Raw genomic sequence first — 27,083 nt, forward strand, 5'->3', positions numbered from 1 at the left:
ACGAGATATCTCAACATGTTCTATGGTACCTGGCACCAAGAAATTAGCAGCAGATACTTTTAAGTCCTGCAAGTTGTGAGGTGGGGCCTCCATGGATCGGATTTGTTGTTCCACCACATCCCACAGATGCTCAATGGATTGATGTATGGGGAATTTGGAACCCAAGGCAACACCTTGAACTCTTTGAACATTTTTTTGCAGTGTGGCAGGGTGCATTATCATGCTAAAGTGGCCACTGCTATCAGGGAACGCAATAGTCATAGAGGTGTACACGGTCTGCAACAATCTCTAGGTAGGTAGCATGTGTCTAGTAACATCAATCAACATGAATGCCAAAAACCAAGGTTTCAAAGTAGAACATTACACAGAGCATAATACTACATCCCCTGTCCTGTCTTCTTTCCATAATGCATCCTGCTGCCATCTCTTCCATAGTTAAAGGATCACTATAGGGTCAGGAACACAAACATGTATTCCTGACCCTATAGTGTTAAAACCACCATCTAGCCCCCCTGGGCCTCTCATGCCTCCATAAATATAGTAAAAAATCTTACTGTATACAAGCCTGAAGCTGCTGGCTCTGCCCTGTCTGCCTCAGAAAAAAAAGCTGTCTGCTGACATCATCAGAAGTGGTAGTGTGATCCAATCACAGTGCTTCTCCATAGGATTGGCTGAGACTGACAAGGAGTCAGATCAGGGGCAGAGCCAGCATGATTCAAACACAGCCCTGGCCAATCAGAATCTCCTCATAGAGATGAATTGAATCAATGAATCTCTATGAGGAAAGTTCAGTGTCTGCATGCAGAGGGAGGAGACACTGAATGTTTGGATGCAGTTTAGGCAGCCATGACCCAGGAAGGATCTCTAACAGCTATCTGAGGAGTGGCCAGTGAAGTTATCACTAGGCTGTGATGTAAACACTGCATTTTCTCTGAAAAGACAGTGCTTACAGCAAAAAGCCCGAAAGGAATGATTCTACTCACCCGAGCAAATTCAATAAGCACGCACATGCACCCAGCCATCCATTTGATCAAAAAAGAAAACAAGATTCATCAGACCAAGCAACCTTCTTCCATTGCTCCATGGTCCAGTTCTGACTCCATTGAAGGTACTTTCAGCAATAGATAGGGGGCATCATGTGCACCATGACTGATCTGTGACTACGCACCTCCATACTCGACAAACTGAGATGCCCTGTGTGTTTTGACACCTTTCTATCAAGCTCAGCATTCAATTTTCAGCAATTTGAGCTATAGAAGCTCTTCTGTGTGATCGGACCAGACGGGCTAGCCTTCGATCCCCACGCACATCAACGAGCCTTGGGCACTCATGACTGATGCCCGTTCACCTGTTGCCCTACCTTGTGGCACTTTTAGTAGGCACTAACCACTGCATATGGGGAACATCCCACAAGACTTGCCGTTTTGGAGGTGCTCTGACTCTGTCTAGTGATAACTATTTGGCCCTTGTCAAAATCACTTAAATCATTTTGCATTTTTCCTGCTTCTGAAACATGAAATTCAAGAGCTGACTGTTCATTTGCTGCTTAATAAATCTCACTCCTTAACAGATGCCATTGTAACGAAATATTCAATGTTATTCACTTCACATGTCAATGGTTTTAATATTGTCGTTGAACAGTGTATGTTGTCATTCAAGGTGAGGGAGCATTATTGCTCTTGTGCTCCTATACAGGGCATATTAAATTAATTGGACTTTCTCTATTAGAAGTCACCAGATACCAATGTCATTAGTGAATTGAGGTGGATCAAAAGAGACCCAGGGTTGTAAGCACGGTGAATAGAAATCAATGATTAAAAAAAAAAAAAATCCAAAAAAAAAAAAAAAAATCTATAAATGTATTAATTAAATCTGATGTTCATAAAATGCTTTTGGGGGCAAATATCTCTAAAGATAATTTTTATTTAAAGGACAACTGTCACCTGAAAACAATTTTTAATATAACAATCCTTCCATTGAGTTTTGAAAGAAAATAGATATTTTGTTAAAGGGACACTATAGTCATCAGAACAACTACACCTAAATTTAGTTCTGGTGTGTGTAATGTCCCTGCATACATTGTAATGTAAACACTGCCTTTTCAGAGAAAAAGGGGTCCGGAACCTAAAAGGTGTTTTCACAGCTACAGTGTCAGGAATACACGTTTGACACTATAGGAATATATAGGAAAATTAATCTATTCCTTTAGTATATTACAGGATCCTACAGTCATATACATGCACGTTGGGTCACACTGTTGTTTAAAAACCCCTATGTAGTCTCTGTGGTCTTCAATGTTCAATGTCTCCCAGAACAGCAGCTTTGTTAGATCGACTGTAAATTTCAAACAATGTCTGACCCAAGGTGCATTTATAGGATCCTGTCTTACACTACGGTAGGGATTACCTTTTCTCTCTCTTTTTTTATTTTAACATATACTTCATTTAACAAAATCTATTTCCTTTTAAAACTTGCTGAAATGGTTTTTACATTTAAAAAAAATAGCTCTGAGTAGGGCATGGCCTAACCACTATGTCCAGAAGACTGATGCTGTTATAGTTCCCCCGGAGAAACTAAAACGGCTCTTCATCTCGATACTTAACGGCTGTTACTCCAACTCGGTGGTGAACTTGCGAGTTGACACAGAGACTGTGCACCATTCTACACTGATAGAAATGGGGCTGGCCCTATTTACGGGGCACTGCAGTTCCAAGGATTGCCTGGAGAAGGCATAGTGGAAGTTGCTGCCAGACCGCTGATCATTGACGACGGATCCAGAATCAAATCTTGGGAGGGGCACTGGGGGGCTGTAGTGTAGGGGTTTAGGGTCTGTAGTGGGGGAATTGGGGCTGTAATTATTGGGTTATGGGGCTGTAGTGGAGCATAGGGGGATGAGTTGGGGGTAGGGGATTATAATGGAGGGATGGGTTCTAATTGGATGAAATTACATTTACAGACATACACTGGCATACACACACAGATACAAACATGAACCAACACAGGCACACATACACACACCTTTACATACACACACTGGCACATGCACACACAGATACACACTGGAACACAGATGCAGACACACAAATACACAGTTTACACACTGGCACAGTTTACACACAGATACACACACACATACTCATACAGATACACACACACACACATCTACACATATACACAGTGGCACACACAGATACACATACATACACAGAGAGATTTATACATACACACACTGGCACACATACCTACACAGATACACACAAACATACATACACATTGGCACACACACAGAAACACATACCTAAACATACACACTGACACACAAATTGCAGTTGATATATTATCAACCCCCTGCTTCTATACCTTTAGCTGCAGGGAGGTGAACTCCTGGGGCTGGCTGAGGATGATGGGTTGGGAGTCTGCCTGCAGAGCTCTTTCTCCTCCTTCCTCCTCTCTCATAGTTTATTCAGTCCTCCCAGCCCGTGCAGTCAGTAAGCTCGGAGGAAGTAACACATAGTCACTTCCTCCCAGTAATCTCTACTTTGGAAGTGTTCAGTCTCTGCAAAATTTAAAGGGGCCCGGTGTGTTGTAGTAGGGGGGGGATTTGCCACTGACTCTTTGTGCTGCTGCGGCCTCCTTCTAGCATGATGTCATCCTGGAGGCGTGTCTCCGAGATCATATTTCAATCCAATGCTTCTCATGAAAGAGCATTGAGGAGTGCATGGATAAAGGTGAATACACTGAGCATGAATGCTCAATGGAAGGTTAAAGTACGGTTTGAGAGCAAGGAATTACAAGTCATGGGTGTCATAGCTTAGAGGTCTACCTTGAAGTATAATTTTGTCATATTCATGAAAACGCATGAAAAGGGTTGTTTGGCCGTATAATGTTCTGCACTGCCTACTGATTTAATCTTATACACCTACTTCTGAATTCTACATAAAACTATGCAATGTGTGAAGTGTTCTTGCCTCCACCAGTAGTCTACAACTGGAGTGGGCGGAGTAACTGTTATTATTTATTTATATAGCACATTTACTTTAAAACATACAGTTGTAAAAACATTAGCAGCTGCAAAAGGCCCTGTCTATGACATCATTTGCTGCTGCAGCCTGGCACAGGTCAGAGTATTTTTGCGGTTGCCATCTTCAAACGGTCGTATTTTAAAAACTATAAATCCTACAGTGAAGAGCTTTATATTGTGAGAATCACAAGACCCAGACCTACATTTGGATGTATAGTATGTCTCTGAGATATTAACAATGAAGGCACAGTCACAGTTTAGAAATTGCCCTTCAAATGTGAGCTTTGCAGAGTGGAGTTTCAATGAATGCCAATGGACGGCGTGAGTTGCAAACAAATGGTCATATTGTGAAAACGATCAGGACTATGGCTTAGCTGTGGACATTTTTAGTGGCAGCAGGGATAGCTGAACGTTTTGATATAAGATTTGTGTAGGTGGGCCTGAAAATGAGGGAGTGGTGGCAGTTTAGAAATCATGTCCTGATTTTTCAGCTTTTGCCAGCTCCCACTCTAGCTTTGCCATTCATTCCTATGGGACAAATTTTGCCACAAGAACGACGATATTCCGAGAACCATTCGGCAAAACGTTCCACAAAGTAATAGCAATCCGATCGGGAACAATTTGCACGTTTTGGTATATTTTGGTCTATGTAGTGTAAAAACTGTGGGAGGAGTTAGGGTGGCAAATTTGGCTATAATAATACTAATATATATGTGAGATAACATTAAGTGGTCTTGCTATGCAAGAACACTTAATACTAGAAAAGCTACAATTTCTGGGGAAATTGTGTGAAGTGTTCTTGCCTCCATCAGTAGTCTACAACTAGAGTGGGCGGAGTAACTGTTAGTATTTATTTATATAGCACATTTAATTGCAATGTTGTTGCCCAAAGTGCTTCACAGTTACATTAAAACATACAGTTATAAAACATTAGCAGGTGTAAAAGGCTTTGTCTATGACATCACTTGCTGCTGCAGCCTGGCACAGGTCAGAGTATTTTTACGGTTGCCATCTTCAAACGGTCATATTTGTAAAACTATAAATCCTACAGCGAAGAGCTTTATATTGTGAGAATCACAAGACCCAGACCTACATTTTGATGTATAGTATGTCTCTGAGATATTAACAATGAAGGCACAGTCGCAGTTGAGAAATTGCCCTTCAAATGTGAGCTTTGCAGAGTGGAGTTTCAATGAATGTCAATGGAAGGGAGTTGCAAACAAATGGTCATATTGTGAAAACTATAAGGACTATGGCTTAGCTGTGGACATTTTTAGTGGCAGCAGGGATAGCTGAACATTTTGATATAAGATTTGTGTAGGTGGGCCTGAAAATGAGGGAGTGGTGGCAGTTTAGAAATCATGTCCTGATTTTTCAGCTTTTGCCAGCTCCCACTCTAGCTTTGCCATTCATTCCTATGGGACAAATTTCACCACAAGAACGATGATATTCCGTGAACCATTTGGCGAAACGTTCCACAAAGTAATAGCAATCCGATCGGGAACAATCTGTACATTTTGGTAAATTTTTGTCTATGTAGTGTAAAAACTGTGGGAGGAGTTAGGGTGGCAAATTTGGCTATAATAATAATAATAATATATATGTGAGATAACAGTAAGTGGTCTTGCTATGCAAGAACACTTAATAATAATATATATTTGAGATAACATTAAGTGGTCTTGCTTTGCAAGAACACTTAATAATAATAATAATAATAATAATATATATGTGAGATAACAGTAAGTGGTCTTGCTATGCAAGAACACTTAAAGGACCACTCTAGGCACCCAGACCACTTCAGCTTAATGAAGTGGTCTGGGTGCCAGGTCCAGCTAGGGTTAACTAATTGTTTTATAAACATAGCAGTTTCAGAGAAACTGCTATGTTTATCAATTAGTTAAGCCTTCCCCCTAATTCTCTAGTGGCTGTCTCACTGACAGCCGCTAGAGGCGCTTGCGTGATTCTCACTGTGAAAATCACAGTGAGAGCACGCAAGCGTCCATAGGAAAGCATTATGAATGCTTTCCTATGTGACCGGCTGAATGCGCGCGCAGCTCTTGACGCGCGTGCGCATTCAGCCGACGGGGAGGAATGGAGGCGGAGAGGAGGAGGAGAGCTCCCCACCCAGCGCTGGAAAAAGGTAAGTTTTTACCCCTTTCCCCTTTCCAGAGCCGGGCGGGAGAGGGTCCCTGAGGGTGGGGGCACCCTCAGGGCACTCTAGTGCCAGGAAAACGAGTATGCTTTCCTGGCACTAGAGTGGTCCTTTAATAACTAGAACAGCTACAATTTCTGGGGAAATTGTGTGAAGTGTTCTTGCCTCCACCAGTGGTCTACAACTGGAGTGGGCAGAGTAACTGTTATCATTTATATAGCACATTTAATTGCAACATTGTTGCACAGTTACATTAAACCATACATTTATAAAAACATTAGCAGATGTGCAAAAGGCCCTGTCTATGACATCACTTGCTGCTGCAGCCTTGCACAGGTCAGAGAATTTTGGCGGTTGCCATCTTCAAACGGTCATATTTTAAAAACTATAAATCCTACAGCGAAGAGCTTTATATTGTGAGAACCACAAGACCCAGACCTACATTTTGATGTATAGTATGTCTCTGAGATATTAACAATGAAGGCACAGTCGCAGTTTAGAAATTTCCCTTCAAATGTGAGCTTTGCAGAGTGGAGTTTAAATGAATGTCAATGGACGGTGTGAGTTGCAAACAAATGGTCATATTGTGAAAACTATCAGGACTATGGCTTAGCCGTGGACATTTCTAGTGGCAGCAGGGATAGTTGAACGTTTTGATATAATATTTGTGTAGGTGGGCCTGAAAATGAGGGAGTGGTGGCAGTTTAGAAATCATGTCCTGATTTTTCAGCTTTTGCCAGCTCCCACTCTAGCTTTGCCATTCATTCCTATGGGACAAATTTAGCCACAAGAACGACGATATTTCGTGAACCATTCGGCGAAACGTTCCACAAAGTAATAGCAATCCGATCGGGAACAATCTGTACATTTTGGTAAATTTTTGTCTATGTAGTGTAAAAACTGTGGGAGGAGTTAGGGTGGCAAATTTGGCTATAATAATAATAATAATATATATGTGAGATAACAGTAAGTGGTCTTGCTATGCAAGAACACTTAATAATATATATGTGAGACTATGCAATCATTTTCATGTGCTCCCCAATATGTATATGTTATATGTGTCCTTGAAACCATGGTGGATCTGGCAACCCTAGCTGTAAGCAAACTACATCCCACTGGCCATACAAGTATTTATTTATTTATTTCATTATCTAATTATCTCTCATTTTTAAACCTGCACAGTTTATAGGAGAGGGATGAAGAATCACACAAATGATCACACAAGGCCTTTCAGTTGACATACAACATATTTTGTATGTACAAATATTCTTATTATCCTGCCCAATAATATGTCTCACATTTTTCTCTTTTTCTGTGTATCTCAAAATCTATTCTATTCATGTGGGAAACATTTGAAGAATCAAAATATTATTATGTACTGATAACATTATTTGTGTTTACAACGAGGAACATTAGAAGGTTGCCTAGAACGCCTGTTTGAAGAGCGACACAGGAGGTGAGTGGGCATAACTAAATGTCAGTACCAGTCAGTTCATTCCGTGCCACAACTGCTTTATTGTGATTATATCCCACATCAAAACCTTTAATTTTAATTTAATTTCCTGAACTGTGAACTAAAAAGGTCTCTACAGACCCTTTCATCTCCCCGTTTTAACACCCCACCTTTAAACCCTGCGGCAGAAAAATTTCATATACTGGGACTCATATGAAGTTTGTCTCTAAACTTCTCATTTTATGCATTTACACAAATATAATCAATATGCCTTAATGTATCTAATTAAATTGGTTCTAGTAAAAATAAAGTAAAATAAAAACCTATGGAAAGACATTGATGAAAAAAAATGAGATGTACATAAATTGTATATCTATGTATGAAAAGGCTGTAAGCCAGGAGTTGTGAGAGGCGTTTTGCGACCTATATGTGCTAACCTAAATTGTGGGACATGGTTATGACTACTGATATCACTAAACAAACCGCAAAGCTGAGGCAAAATAGCCAAGTTGTGATTATTATTATTTTTACTTCAGTTTTGCAATTCCGAATTAATATTTGTTATTCACGGCACAGTCACACTGGTCTCCAGGGTTCACTTCCTTCTGTGGCCACAAGTGATTATGGGGTGTGTTATTCACAATCCAGTGCTCTCCCCCCCATTTGGCTCTTCTTCCCAAGCACTTCTCGCTGTCAACAGCCCCTGGGGGGCACATGCCTCACATCTCACTGGGTTCACTCCTTGTTTAGTGTGTTATGAATAGCACTGCCATACAGTTTATTTGCCCTTATTCCATGTCACACAGGGTTGATAATGGCATCTTCTGATCCACACTCAGTTGGATTTTTGTGGGTGTTCCTCGGGGTCACGCTCTGATCACTTGAATCAGTGCTCCTGACCTAGTTTTCGGATGTTTACTGCTGTTCTAATCTGTCTAATCTTCTTCTCCCCAGTCTCTTTTTCTCACCATAGAAGTGGATGTATGTATATATTTGTAAAGGCACCCCCAGGCATAAAGGGGGTTAAACCGCCGTTTAGAAGATCTTCCCCTTCCAGAGATACAGGCACAGCTACTGCAGAACACCAAACTCCCGAACTGGATAAAGGGAATACTCCAAACTCCCGAACTGCATACAAAATAGCACTCCAAACTCCCGAACTGGAACCTCACGAATAGCTGCTAGCAGACGAACAGGAAAAGCACCCAGGCGGCTTACACTCCTGGCAATCAGTCTCTAACAGCATTCAGTAAATCCCCCCAAAGACGAGACAGAGCTCCGTGTTGAGGGTCAAGCAGTGGTCTGGTTTATTCAGGGCTACCTGCCCAGTATTTATGCAGGTCTCCCACAGGGGACCAGATGGAAGACTGTATCAAAGACAGACATGTATCACATTTCAGACACACAGAAATACAACATCCCCACAATGCATCCTAATTTCCCTACCTCTATCCTGGAGATAATTGAGAAGTAATTCAATTATCTCCCAGGACAGAGGCAAACTCCATTATACACGTGGGGACCCAAATACAGTAAAATACATTAAAACATATAATATTACATTTTATACATAAAACACAGACGTCACATATCCCCAGATAGCTGGGATCTGAGCGCACAAAACTACCGAATAGCGCTCAGATCCTATTCACACAGTTCAATTGCCATGGAGCCAGAGTCTTTAATTACACAAATTGGCTCCATGGCATAACTATCTGGGTTAACACATTCACATACACAAACTACCGAATTAACCGGTTTTCAGCTAAATCGCACGAATAGGAACCAGGGGGCTGGAGGCTCAGCGGTGCCTGCATGTAAAAGTGTCCGCTTTTAGTGCACTGATTCCGGGCTGAGCACCGCTGGCCGTCCGGGGAGCTTCATAACACCGCCACCTAGCGGCCGCTAAGTGTAATCGCGGCCACCCAGTAACAGTCACTACTGGGTGGTCAATTGACTGCACACGCTCGTTAAGCCGCGGTTAACCCGCGGCTTCAGGGAGGTAGATTGAAGGCACACACTAGCTTCTGGGTGGCCAATTAACAGCGCCTGCCGGCTCCCCACGGCTCTGGGGAGACTAACAGAAGGCGGTTCGTGCAGTAGACAGAATCTACCGAACGGCTGTGCAGAAAGGCATGAATAAACCTTTCTGCACAGTAAAATTAACCGTTTAACTGTCGGCCCATAGTCCAAAAGCAGCAGGCCTGCAACCAGGCTTCTCCAATGCAATGTGGCGAGATTGCTCTCGTCACAATATTAATCATACCTATGTGCTTCTATAAATTTGTATATATCAGTGGCGATTTGTGGGTATGGGTGGGTTTATGAGTGTATTGGTGATTTGGGTTTTACAAGTGGGTATGTATTATCGTACATAGATATCTAGCAATATGAAATACGGAACAGTTACATATATATAAGTAAAAACTTTAGTACTGTGTGCATGCATGCTATCCCTACATGTAGTGATGGTGTCTCCAGGCACAGGTATTAAAACACAATAAGGGTCAGTTAAATATGACATTACACACAACAATACCCTTCAGGGGTAGTGGTAGCCAGAAATAGACATCCACATGTGTAAATGCCTTGTGGTAAATAGTTGCTATATGTTCTGTGCTCATACACTGGTTGTGTATAGTTTTAATGAAAATACAGCATTATTGTAAGTAAGCTATAGTTATGCAAATTAGTGTTGTTACGGAGTTACGGAGGTAAGGTTCTGTCACTCAATATTTTGCTGCTTTGAATACCCTAGTATCACGTTTATGAAGGTCTGTTGCATTTTTGAAATACAATCACTCTATTTCTCACTGGTATTAATGAAAATGTCTGTATAACAGTGTATAGCCAAAATGAAAATTCTACATTCATATGTATGTCTGCTCTGGGCATAATTCTATATGGTATGGGTGTTGGTTCATGATAGGAATGTCTTTCAGCTCAGTGCTTTCTTTTACTATAGGATGGTACCTCTGTTCTGTGCATTATTTTGTTACTGAGTTGTGTATGCTCTGTGCATTGTTTCCTGTTCAAATATCTGCTTTGTTTTGCTATACAACTGTGTGTTCTTTTGTGCATTGTTTTGCTGTCCTTTTTGTGCACTGTTTCGCTATACAGATGTCTCATTGCTCTGGCTATTTTTTGTTTTTACAAATTGCTGCCGCTATGTGTGTTTTGCTAAATAAATGTTTGAGCATTAATTTTCCTTGTATAATTGTCTGCTGTGCTTTATTTTGCTATATAAATGTGTGTGCTGTCAGTAAATAATTTACCATACAAATGGTGACTGCTACACGAATGTGTGGACACTCCATGCCAGGGCTCTACATATCCTAGGCTCCAGGTCGTCATGGCTGCTAGGAGTTTTGTCCTGGCACCTGAGCATTTGTCAGCCCGTTCCCTTCAAGGCAGGCGACAGGCTGAATGCAATGAAGGCGGGCGAACAAGCAGCAGACTGAGGGAGAATGGAGACAGGAGGCTGTAAAGGATGTGCCAGACGGCAAGTGAGCTATAAACATCTTGCTCTGCTCCCTTGCATTCCTTGCAGTGATACCGGGAGCCGGAATATGACGTCACTTTGGCCCCGGCATCACAGAACAAAGCGCAAGGAAACAGAGCATGAAGGTGACAGCAGACCCACTGGACCCCAGGGAAAGCTGATCCACTCCAGCTCCTCCACAGGTGGGGAGGCTGGGTGGACTTAAATTGAATTAAAACAAATAATACTTTGTGAATGTGTGAATGTCTGTCTGTCAATGAGTGTGTGTGTCTGTCTCTCTGTCAATGGGTGTGTGTATATGTCTGTCAGTTACTGTGTGTGTGTGTCTGTCTGTCAGTGAGTGTGTATGTTTAGGTGACTAACCCCCCTCTGATTGATTGGGAATAGTGCTTCTACTCATCTTTTTCCCCATGCTGTGCAGATCTTGCCGCATCTGGCCTCGCCTCCCTGGCTGAGATCACCAAGCAAAATGCTGTGCCAATCAGCATGTCCTCACAGAGATGCAGTGAATCAATGCATCTCTCTGGGGAGCGTTGAGTGCCTCCATGCAGAGCGCAGAGAAGCTGAATAGGAAGCACTTTAGTGGCCGTCTGAGTGGCTGCTACTAGATGTGTTACTAGGCAGCAATGTAAACACTGCCTTTTCCCTATAATGACAGGTTATAGACTTTCACTATTTTGTTTTAGTGCAGAGGATACACATATAACACACAGGCACCTTTGGAAATACAGGGAGTGCAGAATTATTAGGCAAGTTGTATTTTTGAGGATTAATTTTATTATTGAACAACAACCATGTTCTCAATGAACCCAAAAAACTCATTAATATCAAAGCTGAATATTTTTGGAAGTAGTTTTTAGTTTGTTTTTAGTTTTAGCCATTTTAGGGGGATATCTGTGTGTGCAGGTGACTATTACTGTGCATAATTATTAGGCAACTTAACAAAAAACAAATATATACCCATTTTAATTATTTATTTTTACCAGTGAAACCAATATAACATCTCAACATTCACAAATATACATTTCTGACATTCAAAAACAAAACAAAAAAATCAGTGACCAATATAGCCACCTTTCTTTGCAAGGACACTCAAAAGCCTGCCATCCATGGATTCTGTCAGTGTTTTGATCTGTTCACCATCAACATTGCGTGCAGAAGCAACCACAGCCTCCCAGACACTGTTCAGAGAGGTGTACTGTTTTCCCTCCTTGTAAATCTCACATTTGATGATGGACCACAGGTTCTCAATGGGGTTCAGATCAGGTGAACAAGGAGGCCATGTCATTAGATTTTCTTCTTTTATACCCTTTCTTGCCAGCCACGCTGTGGAGTACTTGGACGCGTGTGATGGAGCATTGTCCTGCAAGAAAATCATGTTTTTCTTGAAGGATGCAGACTTCTTCCTGTACCACTGCTTGAAGAAGGTGTCTTCCAGAAACTGGCAGTAGGACTGGGATTTGAGCTTGACTCCATCCTCAACCCGAAAAGGCCCCACAAGCTCATCTTTGGTGATACCAGCCCAAACCAGTACTCCACCTCCACCTTGCTGGCGTCTGAGTCGGACTGGAGCTCTCTGCCCTTTACCAGTCCAGCCACGGGCCCATCCATCTGGCCCATCAAGACTCACTCTCATTTCATCAGTCCATAAAACCTTAGAAAAATCAGTCTTGAGATATTTCTTGGCCCAGTCTTGACGTTTCAGCTTGTGTGTCTTGTTCAGTGGTGGTCGTCTTTCAGCCTTTCTTACCTTGGCCATGTCTCTGAGTATTGCACACCTTGTGCTTTTGGGCACTCCAGTGATGTTGCAGCTCTGAAATATGGCCAAACTGGTGGCAAGTGGCATCTTGGCAGCTGCACGCTTGACTTTTCTCAGTTCATGGGCAGTTATTTTGCGCCTTGGTTTTTCCACATGCTTCTTGCGACCCTGTTGACTATTTTGAATGAAACGCTTGATTGTTCGATGATCACGCTTCAGAAGCTTTGCAATTTTAAGAGTGCTGCATCCCTCTGCAAGATATCTCACTATTTTTGACTTTTCTGAGCCTGTCAAGTCCTTCTTTTGACCCATTTTGCCAAAGGAAAGGAAGTTGCCTAATAATTATGCACACTTGATATAGGGTGTTGATGTCATTAGACCACACCCCTTCTCATTACAGAGATGCACATCACCTAATATGCTTAATTGGTAGTAGGCTTTCGAGCCTATACAGCTTGGAGTAAGACAACATGCATAAAGAGGATGATGTGGTCAAAATACTCATTTGCCTAATAATTCTGCACTCCCTGTACATATAATGGAAGTTGTAATAATACAGAAAATTACAACATTTGCTAACCTTCACCAGTACTGTTATGGAGGGTTAACTTTTTTTCTCTTGATAATCAGCCTTAGCTTTTGTATGGGATATTAAGAAAGTGTGCATGTGTATTAAACATTTTTTTTTCTAGTTAGCACCAACACTATAATGCAGCAAATGCATAGACAATAAACCTGAAAAAGATTTCTCATCTATTGGGGGAAAAAAAAGGGTAAATGAGAACCGCTTGTCCAAGTGAATGGCATAGTAGAGATGCCTATGATGAATCTCAAGGCATGTTTTTTAGAATAAGGGCAAATGACTAGAATTGCAAATGTGATGTCTGACAGCTGCTTTAAATTATTATATCATTTTATAAGTTTATCCAAAAATATTAAATCAAGCTCCAAGTTAATGTAGAAATTAAATAATGTTGTGAATAATGTACCAAAAATATATTCGGTTGTGACTAAACATTCACATTAATGTTGATCTTTGTCAAAAATGATCAAACATTAGACATTTCTGAAGCTTGTTTTTACCAGTCTGTGCAGTAGTCAAGTTTCTTGGACAAGTTTACTGCAAGTCAGGGTGCCTTTCGAGAGAAAAATAATCTGTCAATACTACAAAGTTTTATGAGTCCAAGGACACCTTCCTCTGGTTTTCTGTCAAACCATACTGGAGCGGTCTGACAAATCATGTGATAAAATTACAGTAAGTGTGTGGAAAATGTGTCATATAGAGAAGACGGTAGCATACATAAGGAACACATGAAAATGGCAAACTATTACAATACATTTTTTAAAATGTACAATATGTTCTTATTTTCAAATTCTTTATATTGTAATTAATTTAGATTTTAGATTTTTTTGCCTGTTCTAAGAGTGATATATTATACAAACAAACATACCTGCATTACCATACTCACTGACCCACTACTCATATATCTCCCTGCGTTCAGTCACCGAAAGAACATAAGATTAAAATTTTCTTACTACTGATTAGAATTTCATTTTTTAAGGTACAAACTAATGGTAGGAATACAACCATGTATTTATAATGTTAGAGTGCTTTAGTATCTATTTAGATTTTGAGGCCATAAAGAAATAAAACTAAATAGAGCACTGGTAGGCTATGCGCATGTAGCTGCATTGGCTCAGTGCATCGCTATGGGAGATGTTCAGAGTTTTCATGCAGAGCGCTGGGCCTGCAAAGAGTTAAAAGCAGACTAGGAAAGGCCTCTAGTGGCTGCTGAGTGAGAACGGTCGCCTTAGAGTCAAATGTAATCACTGCCAGGATATTTGTATCAGAACCATGACATTAAGATCCATGGTTCTGGAGATTAAAGGGTCGAAGTCTAGCTAGTTGGTTTGAACTTGAAACAAGACTACATAAATATAATTTAGGACTATATTACACCTCCCAGGTTCTTCCTGTGAATCTGGATGCTGTTGGATAGGTTATAAATGGTTTATGTTACTAGCTCTGTCCAAAGAGGAAAGGCCTGCCCAAGTGGGGGCATGTCTGCCCATTGCATTGACAGGTCAGCCTGGTTTTAATGTACATCAGGCTGCCTGCCAATCAAGTAGGCTGGCCAACTAGGGCCAGTCAATGCAAGGAAACTGTTTTAGTGCTCTCTGCAGGGTCCTACGCCCTGGGCATAGTACTCATCCATTTAATGATGAGCTTGCACTATGCTTGTTGGCTGTCCCTGGTGTCCCCATAAAACACCAGGGAACAAAGTCATGACAGAGACAGGACCCGAAAATCAGGATGGTTAAGAGGCATGCTATATACAGAATGTATCTTGGACTAATACCAAACAATATTGCCCACTATGTGCAAGAATCACTAAATGAGGCTTACTGGGACAGACATACAGATTTACTTCGTCCCCAAGGAGCTGAGCATTTTACTAAAAGTACAAAGTAAGCACAATTGACAAATTATACCTATATCCACAGATCTCTGATAAAATATTGAAATTAAAAAACAGAAATGTAAAAAACAATGGCAAAGTTGATCTACTATTTACAGGGGAAAGAATAACTGCAGGTAAGTATTTAGTGTAAATTACATTAGTCAGATCCTTTTGGAGCCTGCAGTTACTAAGGGCTAATTACAGACAATATGACCTCTCAGGTGCCTAATATTTGCTCCTCATCTGCTGCCAGCTGGTTCATACAAATCATACAATCCCTCTGTTTCTCAAGACAGTTTACAAATACCTCCAGCCGATGATTCAATTTAAATATTATCAGCCATGATACTTCAGCTCCATTAAGAGCCTGCAGTTACCCAAGACAAATTACACCCAATATGACATCCCATGTATCAAATGAGAGCTGGTTCATACAGAAAATCCATTGTTGCCTACAATGCCTTGGCTCTAAAAGGAGTCTACAGATACCTCCAGCTACTCAATGAGGACAGCATTCAACATAGATTCTATCAGCCCTAATACCTCAGTTACATATTGGAGTCTACAGTTACCTTGGGCAAACAACACCAGAAATAACCTGTCAAATGCCTAAATCGTTAAAGGGTTATACTCATCATCAATGGGCTGTAGTGGTTATGATGCAAGGAGTACCATTGCCCTGTTTTCTGGTAATGGAGCAAAACATTAGATCTTCCTTTGCCATCACATATTAATGTGATTAATACTCCCCCTTGCTGGATACTGTACGTTTCTGTCCCTGTGTAACGGAGCTCCCCGTACTCCGACCGAGTACCCTCCATTGATGGACGCTTCCTAGCTTGCGCCGAGGACCACAAGCACCGCACACCACAACCACCGCAACCGCAACCGCTGTAGCTTGACTGGAGTCTCGCCGTCTTCCTTCCACCCTGGATCAGCTTCTGTCCTCCAGGACTGTGTGGGAGAGACCTCTTCCTTCCACCCTGTATGAATCTCCAGCATCCAGTACTGTGTGGGGAAGACCTCTCCTCCAAGGAGAGCGTATCAGGAACAAGCTCTTAAAATAGCTAAGTGATTCAAGCTCAGGGGAGTATGCAGAGCATAGCAATCCCCATATGCAAATGAACAAGTCTTGCTATTCAGGTAGTGCATATTGCTGTTGCTATCAACAGAGGGCACTAGACAAGCTCCATAGTCAAATCCACGTAGTTGGTAGCAAACCTCAGCAGTACAGGGGGGCAGGCAATACATTTCACAGTACACACACACACACACACTATAAACAATTACTTTACACACACCCTGCACCTATAATGGGTACAGGGTGACTAAGACATAAGAGAAATAAAGCAACCTACATAAATAGTCTGTCTGAAGGTAGAATAGGGGCTTTAAAGCCAAATACATCAAAGAGTCATAGTCACAGTGGAGGAGGCTGGCAAGCAGGCCTCTCCAGGACCAAGTGGCGAAGGGCACTTCGTCACACCCTGTATTTTGAAACTTTGTCAGACATCTGTTAGAATTAGTAAGCTCTGGCTGCTTTGTACTTTTAGTAAAATGCTCAGGTCCCTGGAGACTAAGTAAATCTTTATGTCTGCCTGTGTAAGCCTCTTTTAGGGATTATTGCACATCGTGGGTATTTTTGATTGGTGTTGGCCCAAGATACATTCTGTATATAGTCATACATTTGAGTTTTGTAGTGCTGTCTCATTTTTTTCTTAGTAATCTATTTGGGTTATGCCCTTGGCATTCAAATATATATTTTCTTATCCTTTTTTTTAAGTTTAAGAGAGTAACTCTTAAGCCTGGCTAATAGGTTATAGGTAAATGCTAGATAATATGTATACATAGTGATTAAAATATTAATTATAATGTTTTGAGAAATTTAATATTGTTGTTTTTTATCTTCATTGCAAAAATCAACATATGATATTTTGGCTAGTCTGATTTTCATTTTAAATCATATTCTGGATATCTAATTTTTACTTATTTTAAACATGATTTGATATTCATAGAGGGTATACAACAATTAAAGGGACACTACAGGAACCCAAAACACTTCACCTCAAATAAATGGTCTGGATGCAGTGCTCCTGTCTGTTCAGCCCTGCAATGTAAAACATTGCAGTTTCTGAGAATGTTTACATTGCAGGGTTAAGTCCACCTTTAGTGGCTGTCTTCCAGACAGCTAATAGAGATGATTCCTGTTGCCTAAAGAAGTGAAAGCCGTGCATGAGATCCCACTATGATGTCGTGGAGGGAGGAGACCTAGCCGGCGACAAGGAAGCCTCGACGCTGGAAACGGGTAAGTAAAAAAAGGGATTTTAACTCCTTGCTAACCAGAGAGTAGGAGGGGGAACTAATAATTTAGGGAGAGGGACACTATAGCATTAGGAAAACAGGTTTGTATTCCTAACGCCACAGTGTTCCTGTAACCATAATAATGCTATTTCAGGGTTTGAATTATAAACCTGTACGAGAATGTTCCTGAAGCTGGCATTATTTATCTTTAACCCCTTAAGGACAGCAGGAATTCTATACCATCCTTTTTGGTGTGGTTCTAGGGAGGGAGGCACAGAACGTCCCAGCCGTCCAGGGGACTTACCGAGTCCCTGCCGATCCCATCCCATCCCGGTCACGATCTTGGAGTCAGCCTGGGAGCTCAGGCAGCCCTGCTCTGATCAATCTGGCCCTCACCGGGCCATGTGATCACATGGCCGGGATAGCTGGCTTGTGCAGTGCCTAAAGGGGGGCAAGCCTGAACTTTCAGGCTGTTCCCCTAATGCCTGCAAAAAAGTTTTAAAAGTAAGTCAAAGTTAATAAAGTACATAAAAAGTACTTAGATCATATATATAGTGCATATGTATATATATATGATCTACGTACTTTTATATACACATACACAATCAATTATTCTAAGTGTATTTTATTAATTTATATATAATTATATATATTAATATTAAAATACACTTAGAATGATGTTAATTATATATATATATAATTATACATATAATATACAAACTCTTGCCAAAATTAGTGTTCAAATTAGTTTTTTGCATTTTTCACACAAAAATATGAATGCAAATTTCGGCCAGTATTTGTGACTAAGTGGCTACTAAAAATACTGGACATACCCCATTTGTAATACCTTGGGTTGTCTACTTTTTCAAATGGTATGCCATCATGAGAGTAATTTTCATTCCTGGCTACCATTTGGTCTCAAAGGCAACATAACCAGTCTGGCAAATTTCAAATGTGTATAAACAGAAACATGTAATGTGCTATATTTGACCCTGTAACTTTCCAAAACACCATAAAACTTGAACATTGTGGGTACTGTTTTACTTGTGAGACATCGCTGTATACAAATATGTGTACTTAATTGCAGTAACAGCTAACAGAACAAAAAAATATATATAACATTTCTTAATTTCTCAATAATTATTATATTTTATTCATATTAAATTATGTTTAATATATACATTTTTGATGTGACATGAAAGCCCTGTTTCTCCTGAACAAAATTATAAATGATAAGTGTGGGTGCAGGTAATATGAAAGAGGTGAATTACACTTGAACAAACATATAGCGCAAAAGTTTTGTATTTAACACAACTTGTACAACTTCCTCAGTCCTTAAGGGGTTAATAAATGTTTCACGGTTATGTTTCTTAACCCCGTATATATCACATGGTGTGCAGTGCAGGACTTTAATACCTCTTGATGACATAGAGATAAATCCCTGTTGGTACCAAGGAGTCCAAGGTATCACTGGATACCTTAGTGCCACAGTTAGTGGGCCCAGACTGATAGATGAGCTATGTGCAGTGCTTATAGTAATCGCACATCCATGGTAGTGATGAGTCTGCCTCCAGCCCACCAGAAGCTTTAAAAAAAAAAAAAAAAAAAAAAAAGGGGATCACAGGTATAATTTGAAAAATAAAGGTCTACTCTGTCATATGAGGCCACAATTAGTGACCGGAGACTGAGAAATTAGCTATGTGCAACACTCACAGAGGCTAAGTGATCACACTCAGACGTATGATTCACACACTACATTGTGTTTACTGATGTCAGCAGAAGGAAACGTAGAATTAAAAGGTGGGATTTGGGATGGATTGGGAGATTGATTATGGATAGGATTATGGTATGGATTAGGGGTTAGATTGTGGGTTGGATTAAGGGTAGGATTAGTGGTTGGATGAGGGGATATGTTATACATGTTGGATATTATTGTACTTGAGAACAGTAGCAGAATACAATTGTGGGGTGTTTACAGTCAAAAAAAAAAAAGCTTGATAAAGACCTTATTTGGAGGTCAAAATGTTGCTGCTTGTAATATGCACTGATCTTCATTAAATCTACCTGGACCATTTCTTTTATTTCACATTGGTCATAAACATGTCACATCGCAAAAGAGCCTTGGTCTTTAAGGGGTTAATATATTTCATGATTTTGTAGGGTTGGGCTAAGCTTAAGTTCGTCTGAGATTTGGAGGAATCATGCTGCCTCGTCAGTGTCTCTTCTCAATATAGTTGTTTAGAGAGCACGAAAATATGCGATGTGTAAAAATGTAAAAATAAAACAAATCAAGAAATATTTGTCTCAAATACCTTACAAATAAGTTAAATGACTGCAAGTTATGTATTATGTATAGATGAGTTAACAAAAACAATGTAATAGTGTGCTAGCAATCTGTGCTAAAATAAACATGACATAAATATGACTATTTCATTTCTTTCTAGCCTTTAAAATTACAAATGTGCTTCTATTTGCATATGCAATGGTTTTCTAGCGTTTAAGCTGGAGACTTCTTAACCTTACTACTACAATGGTTAGATATACAGGAACAGAGGGAATTAAGGGCCCTGCTCAAAGTAGTTTACATTCTAGGTGGAGTGGGGTCATAGTTAACAATATCCTCAATATAGAAACATGAAGTGCAACTAATCAGGGAATAAAGGTTTATTGAAAAAAAAGTATTAAATAAAAACCATCAAAAACAGCTGATATTGAGTTCATTATTTAAAAAAATACCTCTGCTTAAGAATTAACATTTGCTCTTTAATCAATACTAAAATGTACAAATATATTATTTTTTGAAATGTAATAAAAGTCTATTACGGTATGTAAAAACAAAACAACCACCTGCTGTTTATTACCATATGCTAATACTAGGGATCCTGATTGAAAATAAAGAACAGATTTGACAAACTGCTGTCGGTTAACAGTATCCCAAACTGTTAGAACAAATACTTTTGCCATTTAAAAATGTTGTAATATTCACAAGGAAAGCAGGAAAAGTGCAATAAAGAGTGCATGGAAAATCTCAACTGGACCAGAATTTGAATTTGGGCCCTCTTCAGTTGGAAATGTGTTGATGTGTTAAATCAGTGCACATGTTTACAAGGTTGGATTTACTTGTACACGTTAGAACACCTATAAGCAAATACATTGCCTTTATTATGAAATGCACATTCTATGCGGTTTTACTGCCAATTTAAAGCTGACCTGACAACAGAAAGTGTCAAATAATGGAATGTAGTAAAATCACTGTATGTTCTGCTCACATGTTTTCAAACAGAGCAGAATGCTAAGAACTTAAGATATTATAAAAAATATAGTTTTACTAGATTCTTCTGTCTCTTGTCCTAAGCAATCTTCAGCATGCACTTCATCAAATGTCTTGTTTTTCAAACTTTTGAAACTTGCTTTATCGGGGGACGGCACAGTAACTAGACCAGGTGGCATGTACAGAAAACTAGCGAAGAGTGAAGGTGGTTTAGATTGGTGCTCAAAATGCCCACTGCATAGTTCATTTAACAGCAGGAAAACTGAAATGCAGCAAAACATCTGAAAACAAGCAGCTGAACTGATTCCAAAACTGTAGGCACAACATAATGTATCCAGAGTTTTGTATTCACTTGACTTATATGAAATGGACTTTAAAAATCATAAAAGCTGTTGTCTCAATTCAGAGAATTTCCCAGTGAAGACAATATGCAAACATATTGAGCTGTTGTGTATTATCATGGCATGTACAAAAATGTAATGACTCTGGGGATTAGTCCTACCTTTAGTTTCCAGCTTGAGTTGTTCTGCCATTAAGCTGTCCAATCTGTTGCCAAGTACAAACGCAAGAAACGAGAGGATCAGGGCATCTAGTATCCCAATAATAGCCAGGATGTATGCCCAACGCACAGAACATGCACCAAGAGAATACTTGTCTGTCTTTTCACCGCACATACGCCGAACCTCATCTGCGTCCCAGCCATCAGGAAAGATCATACACCCAAGAACAAGGCAGGCAGCTGGACATGAAAGAGAAAACATTAAAACATTATTAGTGCTTTTAGGTTTTTGAAAAATTGTATGTGATTTCTGAAAAGGCTGAAAATACAATGTCTTGATTTTATTTCAACTTTTTTTTATTTTTTATTGTTTGTGTTACTGTTTTGCTTTTTTCTCCGCATGACTAATTTCAAATGTACTTAGAGGACAGAAAATGGTGTTGCCCAAGAAGCTTACATTCTATATCCCTTAACTATTAATACCATTAACTGTCCTTTAGTTTCCAATTGTTGCTTAACTGACATGTAGTGGAAATCTGTTTGTTTTCTGGGGTTCCAACACAAAAAAAAAAAGAACAAAATGAGAATGTCAATATTCATATCTTGTACTACCTCTCTTAAAAACCATATGATCCAATGTATATACAGGTGTATTATACAGTACTTGTATATAACAATCAAAATGTTAAAAAAACTACTAGATTACTGAATATCGGATTTGCCCATCACTGTAGAAGAAATGTATATTTAGGGATTTATTTACTAAAGCAAAGGAAATGTTAGCAGATCATGTAATGGGAATATCACAATGAGAATTCCTTTATTAATGTGTGCTGCTAGTGATTAAATTGTATAATTAAAATTAAACCTTCTTTTAGCCCTCTAAACCTAACTTTAACCCTTTTCCTACCCATTGATCACTCCATGTGATCATTATACAGATCACAGTACTATACTGTGGTCTGTTTTTTGTTTTTTACACTCAGGGGTTATTTTATTAAATTATTAATAATTTAATTTATTCATTTTAAATTGGTGATTTACTTAGCTGGGGTGAATGGACGTTAGAGGGAAATTTAGTATTAGGTTAGTCAGGGGTTAAAAGAAAAAAAACCTACTGAACAGTACTTTTTTACGATAATAGTAATCCACAGTATGACAAATTGTTTACAATTTGACCCTAATTTTCCACTTAAATCAGAAATTTGAAAGCCTGTATATACCCCCAAAACATCTGTATAGACTAGTTCCTAGACTAGAGAAAATAGTATGGTCTTGTTCATAATTTGAATTGATGAGCTACTTATATTTAAAAATAGATGCGGCCTCTGTGGAGTTATTTGCAAACATAACCTTCTGAAATGCTCCAGAATGTTACAAAAGCACTTATTCCAACTGCACTTGGCACAAACTAACATAACAATTGCCTCACGATAAGGATCAAAATATGGTATTTAAGATACCTTTAGGTGTCTTATTAGGAAATGGTAAACCTTTAAAGGGATAGTTTGAACAAGAAACCTGCTAAAATGCTCCAAAATGGTCCCAGCATCAAAATTCAAAGTTTGGAAAAAAAACTGAAATAGCGGTGTCTCATATTTACCCCTTAAGCATTCACATGGGAGTATTGCTGTACTCAGAAGACATAGGTGAGAGATATATTAGCTGTTAAACTTCCGTAGCACATACAAGGATTTTGTAACCCCTTCAGCCCAGTGGGAGGGGGCCCCTAATGGTGCGGGGGACCTAATGACCCTATAGTGCCAGGAAAATAAGTTTGTTTTCCTGGCACTATAGTGGTCCTTTAAGGCCGGCCCCTGTTCAATTAACAGCGCAGAAGATAAGAGCATATAAAGTACACACACTGTCATATAAGAGCTGGTTAAAAATGAAACAATTGTTTTAATGCAGGCTGTGTGCATCACAGCCAGGAGAGGTGTGGCTATGCCTGCATAAACAGAAACAAAAGGGATTTAACTCGTAAATGACAGTGAATTGCGCAGTGAGACTGCAGGGGCATGATCTATACATTACAACTACTTCATTAAGCTAAAGTTGTTTTGGCGCTTATAATATCTCTTTAAAGCTTTTCATCCTGTATCATTCTAGAGCAGGTAGAGCAGTCAGCCAAACCTCAGGTCTTATTTGCATATAAACGTACCAGCTTAGAAGTTGAATAAATGGAGCATGTTAGGATTCATAGTTTTCTCCCACAGATTTCCAGTGAATGCTCCATCTTCACAACCATTAAAACAGAGGTTCTCAGGAAATATTGTAATTGACATAAATCTGTACTTCATTACCTAAAGTATTCGAGCATGCTGTAATTAAGGAATTAGATGCCAAGAGAACAAGTAACGGAATATCCTGCCAAGCACTACAAACTACTTGTTATGCAAATCTTAATTTGTGCCGTGATGTCCATTAAATTCCAGATGGAATGCCACTGTTATCAACATGTAAGTGGATTTGTAATACCCAAGTGTAGCTAGGAAAACTGTGTTTAACAAACAACACAACACACATAAACTCAGGGAAAAATACCACACAAACAACATATTTTCCATTACAAAAACGGATAATCATTATATTACTAAATACAAATCCAACCAGCAGCGTGGTCTCCTGGCCATATAATTAAAGGACCATTATAGTGCCAGGAAAACAAACTCGTTTTCCTGGCACTATAGTGTTAATAGCCCCCCCTCCCGCCAGGCTGAAGGGGGAGGAAGGGATTAAACTCTTACCTTTCTCCAGTGCCGGGCTCCCTCTGCGCTGGGGAACTCTCCTCCCTCTTCCGACGTCAGCACTGAATGCGCATGCGCGGTAAGAGCCGCTCGCCTTCAATCAGTCCATAGGAAAGCATTTCTCAATGCTTTCCTATGGACGTCAGCATCTTCTCACTGTGATTTTCACACTGAGAAGCGCGGAAGCGCCTCTAGCGGCTGTCAGTGAGACAGCCACTAGACAGGCTGGATTAACCCTATTGTAAACATATGTTTACAGCTGCAGGGTTAACCTTAGATGGACCTGGCACCCAGACCACTTCATTGAGCTGAAGTGGTCTGGGTGCCTATAGTGGTGCTTTAATATACAAAGATAAGATGTCTTCTAAAACTTAAATCATTTATGAATACACTGAGTTGGTGAACAGGACTATTTAAAAAGACAAACTGTAAATTACAAAGGACATTGTGGTGTATCTGTTGGTAAGCTGCCAGAGATCTATAGCTAAACAGAAAAGCATCGAACAACTCCACCCCAGAAACCAAGATGAGAATCCTGGTTTCTCAAAGTATGAGCAGAACAAGCAGTAAAACAGTTTGAATTCCAAGGGCAAAACCTGCGTATTATACATACAGATACAGTATTCAATTCCTGAATTCCTGGGTCCCAGGAACCAAATGGGCCTTATGCTATATTAGACAGGTAAAACAAGTGTGATAGAAGTAAAAAATGTATAGACAGAAGTGGAGAGTTTTAAAAACCATATACATGAATAGTTTAAACTTTGTTATATCGGTATGACATGCAAATAAAAAGAAAGAAATATATAGTGCAGATGGTATTGCATGGATAATTTAAACAAAACTCACACTAGCAAAAGCCTGAAAATACTGGCTCAGTAGAATACACCTTTATGCCCTTAAGGCAGCATCTTCCTTGTTGGAATTAAAGCTCAAACACAAAAAATAGGAAAGGCACACCAATAGTATAGCATGTATCAACTTTGCAAAGTTGGTAAACTAGCTTATAATATTAAGCTCACCTTATATATACCTTAAATCCCTGGATCTAAGTTGAGCATTACTGTGTCAGTTTGTTGGGTGACACTCCCCTTAGATGGCTTCTAGGGCTGGAAATCAGAGTAGACACCAGATTGTGCTAAATTAACAATTTAATCAGCCAACCGAGGAAGCTCTGAGAAGTGAATGCTTTCTGGCATCTACATATCATTTAGAAAAGTCTAATAAGAGCAATCCTTTTTAAAATCATTTATTGTTTTAACTGAAAGCTGAATAAATTGTTAATTTAGCATGTGAAGTTTACTCTGATTTCCAGAACCAGTTTAAATATATACTGCTACCTTTATTGAGCAATATTTATTGGTACAGTGTAATAGAACTGTGCAACTCTAAATAATTTTTTTATTTAATATCTGCTTAAGTTAATAAAATATTTTGATGCCTTATTTTAGTTTTATTTGTAAGCATAGTCCTTTGCACAAACATAAACCTGCTGCACATGTTACAAAACACAACAAATCAGGGTTCTCAAAATAACAGCCTGTGGGCCATTTAAAAATGTAATGATTATGCACAAGTCCGAATAACAAATAGGGCAAAACATCCAGCTGAGTATGGGCCATTCGGACTGCAAAATCCGGACACTGTTCACACAGACAGACAATAATTCACAACACTACTACTGAAAATAAAAAAATACCTTATTCGTAAAAAAAAATAAAAAAAAAGTCCCCCAAAAATATAAAAAAAACAATGCACCACAGCAAAAATAAATGCAAGTGAGTCTATGGGTGTGGACTTAGGGAAACACTAGGTCCCCCCTGTGTTTTTTAGTTATAGCCCCCACCTGCTAACCACTGCTGGGGGCAAGGGAGCATATGATCAAAGATGGACAGACATGGTGGCAAAAAGGTAGGAACTCAACAGGGAGTGGGACGCTTTCCACAAAATTTCACATTGACAACCTTTAAAAAAAAAGAATGGTTCCTTTAAATGCGCATATATAATTCATTAGTTTTGCCAAAATTTATTTTCAGGTGATAGTTTTCCTTTAAGCCCTGCCCTCTGTCAAACATTAAGCTCTCCATTGAAATGTAGTTCCTGCTTTTGTATAGTTTTGTGTAACTATATAAAAAAAATAAAAAAAATGTAAAACGAGCACATAGTGATTATTACCAAAAGAGAGGATTAGTGATTAATGCAAAACCTGCAAGCTGACAGAGTGAATGAACAAGCATTTCCATGAGCCTTTGGCTATGCCCTTCCCTCCCAATGGAGGGGTTGTAATTCAGCATTAGCCATAACAAGTCATACCAGTGACTGAAAATGCTCACTGCACAATGTAAAAAAGGTAAAAGCCTGATTGAGTCTCAAACTGACTGAAAGAGACAGCATCAGGAGACTCTAGGTAGCATAACCTACAATAACATGAAATGGTATGATGCCTAGAGTGTCCCTTTAACCCCTTAAGGACACATGAAATGTGTGACATGTCATGATTCCCTTTAATTCCAGAAGTTTGGTCCTTAAGGGGTTAAAGAAGACCCACCATTGTTTCAGTTTCTTCACCTCCACAAACTATGTTCAATAGCCAAAAAACTACAGATAGATAGTTGGACAAGTCACAAGACATTCAATAATTCATGTAAACGAAAAAAGGCAATAATAAATGAATAAATACAGGCAAGAAACTGTTTCATCACATAAAATGAATAAACCATTGTGCTGCTGAGAATGAAAGAAAGATCTCTCCCAATGCTATGGATAAAAATAAACTGATGATACTTGATTCATCATATACATTTACAATTGAGCAATTCTTATTCATCGGACTGTTGGCAAGTCATCTCAACAATTTGTGAAGTGTTCCTGGAATAAGAAAAATGTTAGGAAAAAAAAAGATTACATACCTGAAGA

At 39.4% G+C, this 27,083-nt stretch overlaps 1 protein-coding gene across 2 annotated transcripts in view; it reads right to left on the bottom strand.

Annotated features, from left to right (window-relative positions):
- The window catches only part of LHFPL3 (LHFPL tetraspan subfamily member 3), a 74,000-nt gene that overhangs the window by 28,707 nt on the left and 18,210 nt on the right, over positions 1-27,083 (bottom strand). For both annotated transcript variants that reach the window (XM_063445440.1, XM_063445439.1), the window contains exon 2: positions 21,424-21,660. In XM_063445440.1, the coding sequence (XP_063301510.1) occupies positions 21,424-21,660 (237 nt within the window). The remainder of the gene's footprint in view (positions 1-21,423; positions 21,661-27,083) is intronic.

This window comes from Pelobates fuscus, chromosome 3 (genome assembly GCF_036172605.1).
Source record: "Pelobates fuscus isolate aPelFus1 chromosome 3, aPelFus1.pri, whole genome shotgun sequence".
NCBI classification, from domain to species: domain Eukaryota; kingdom Metazoa; phylum Chordata; class Amphibia; order Anura; family Pelobatidae; genus Pelobates; species Pelobates fuscus.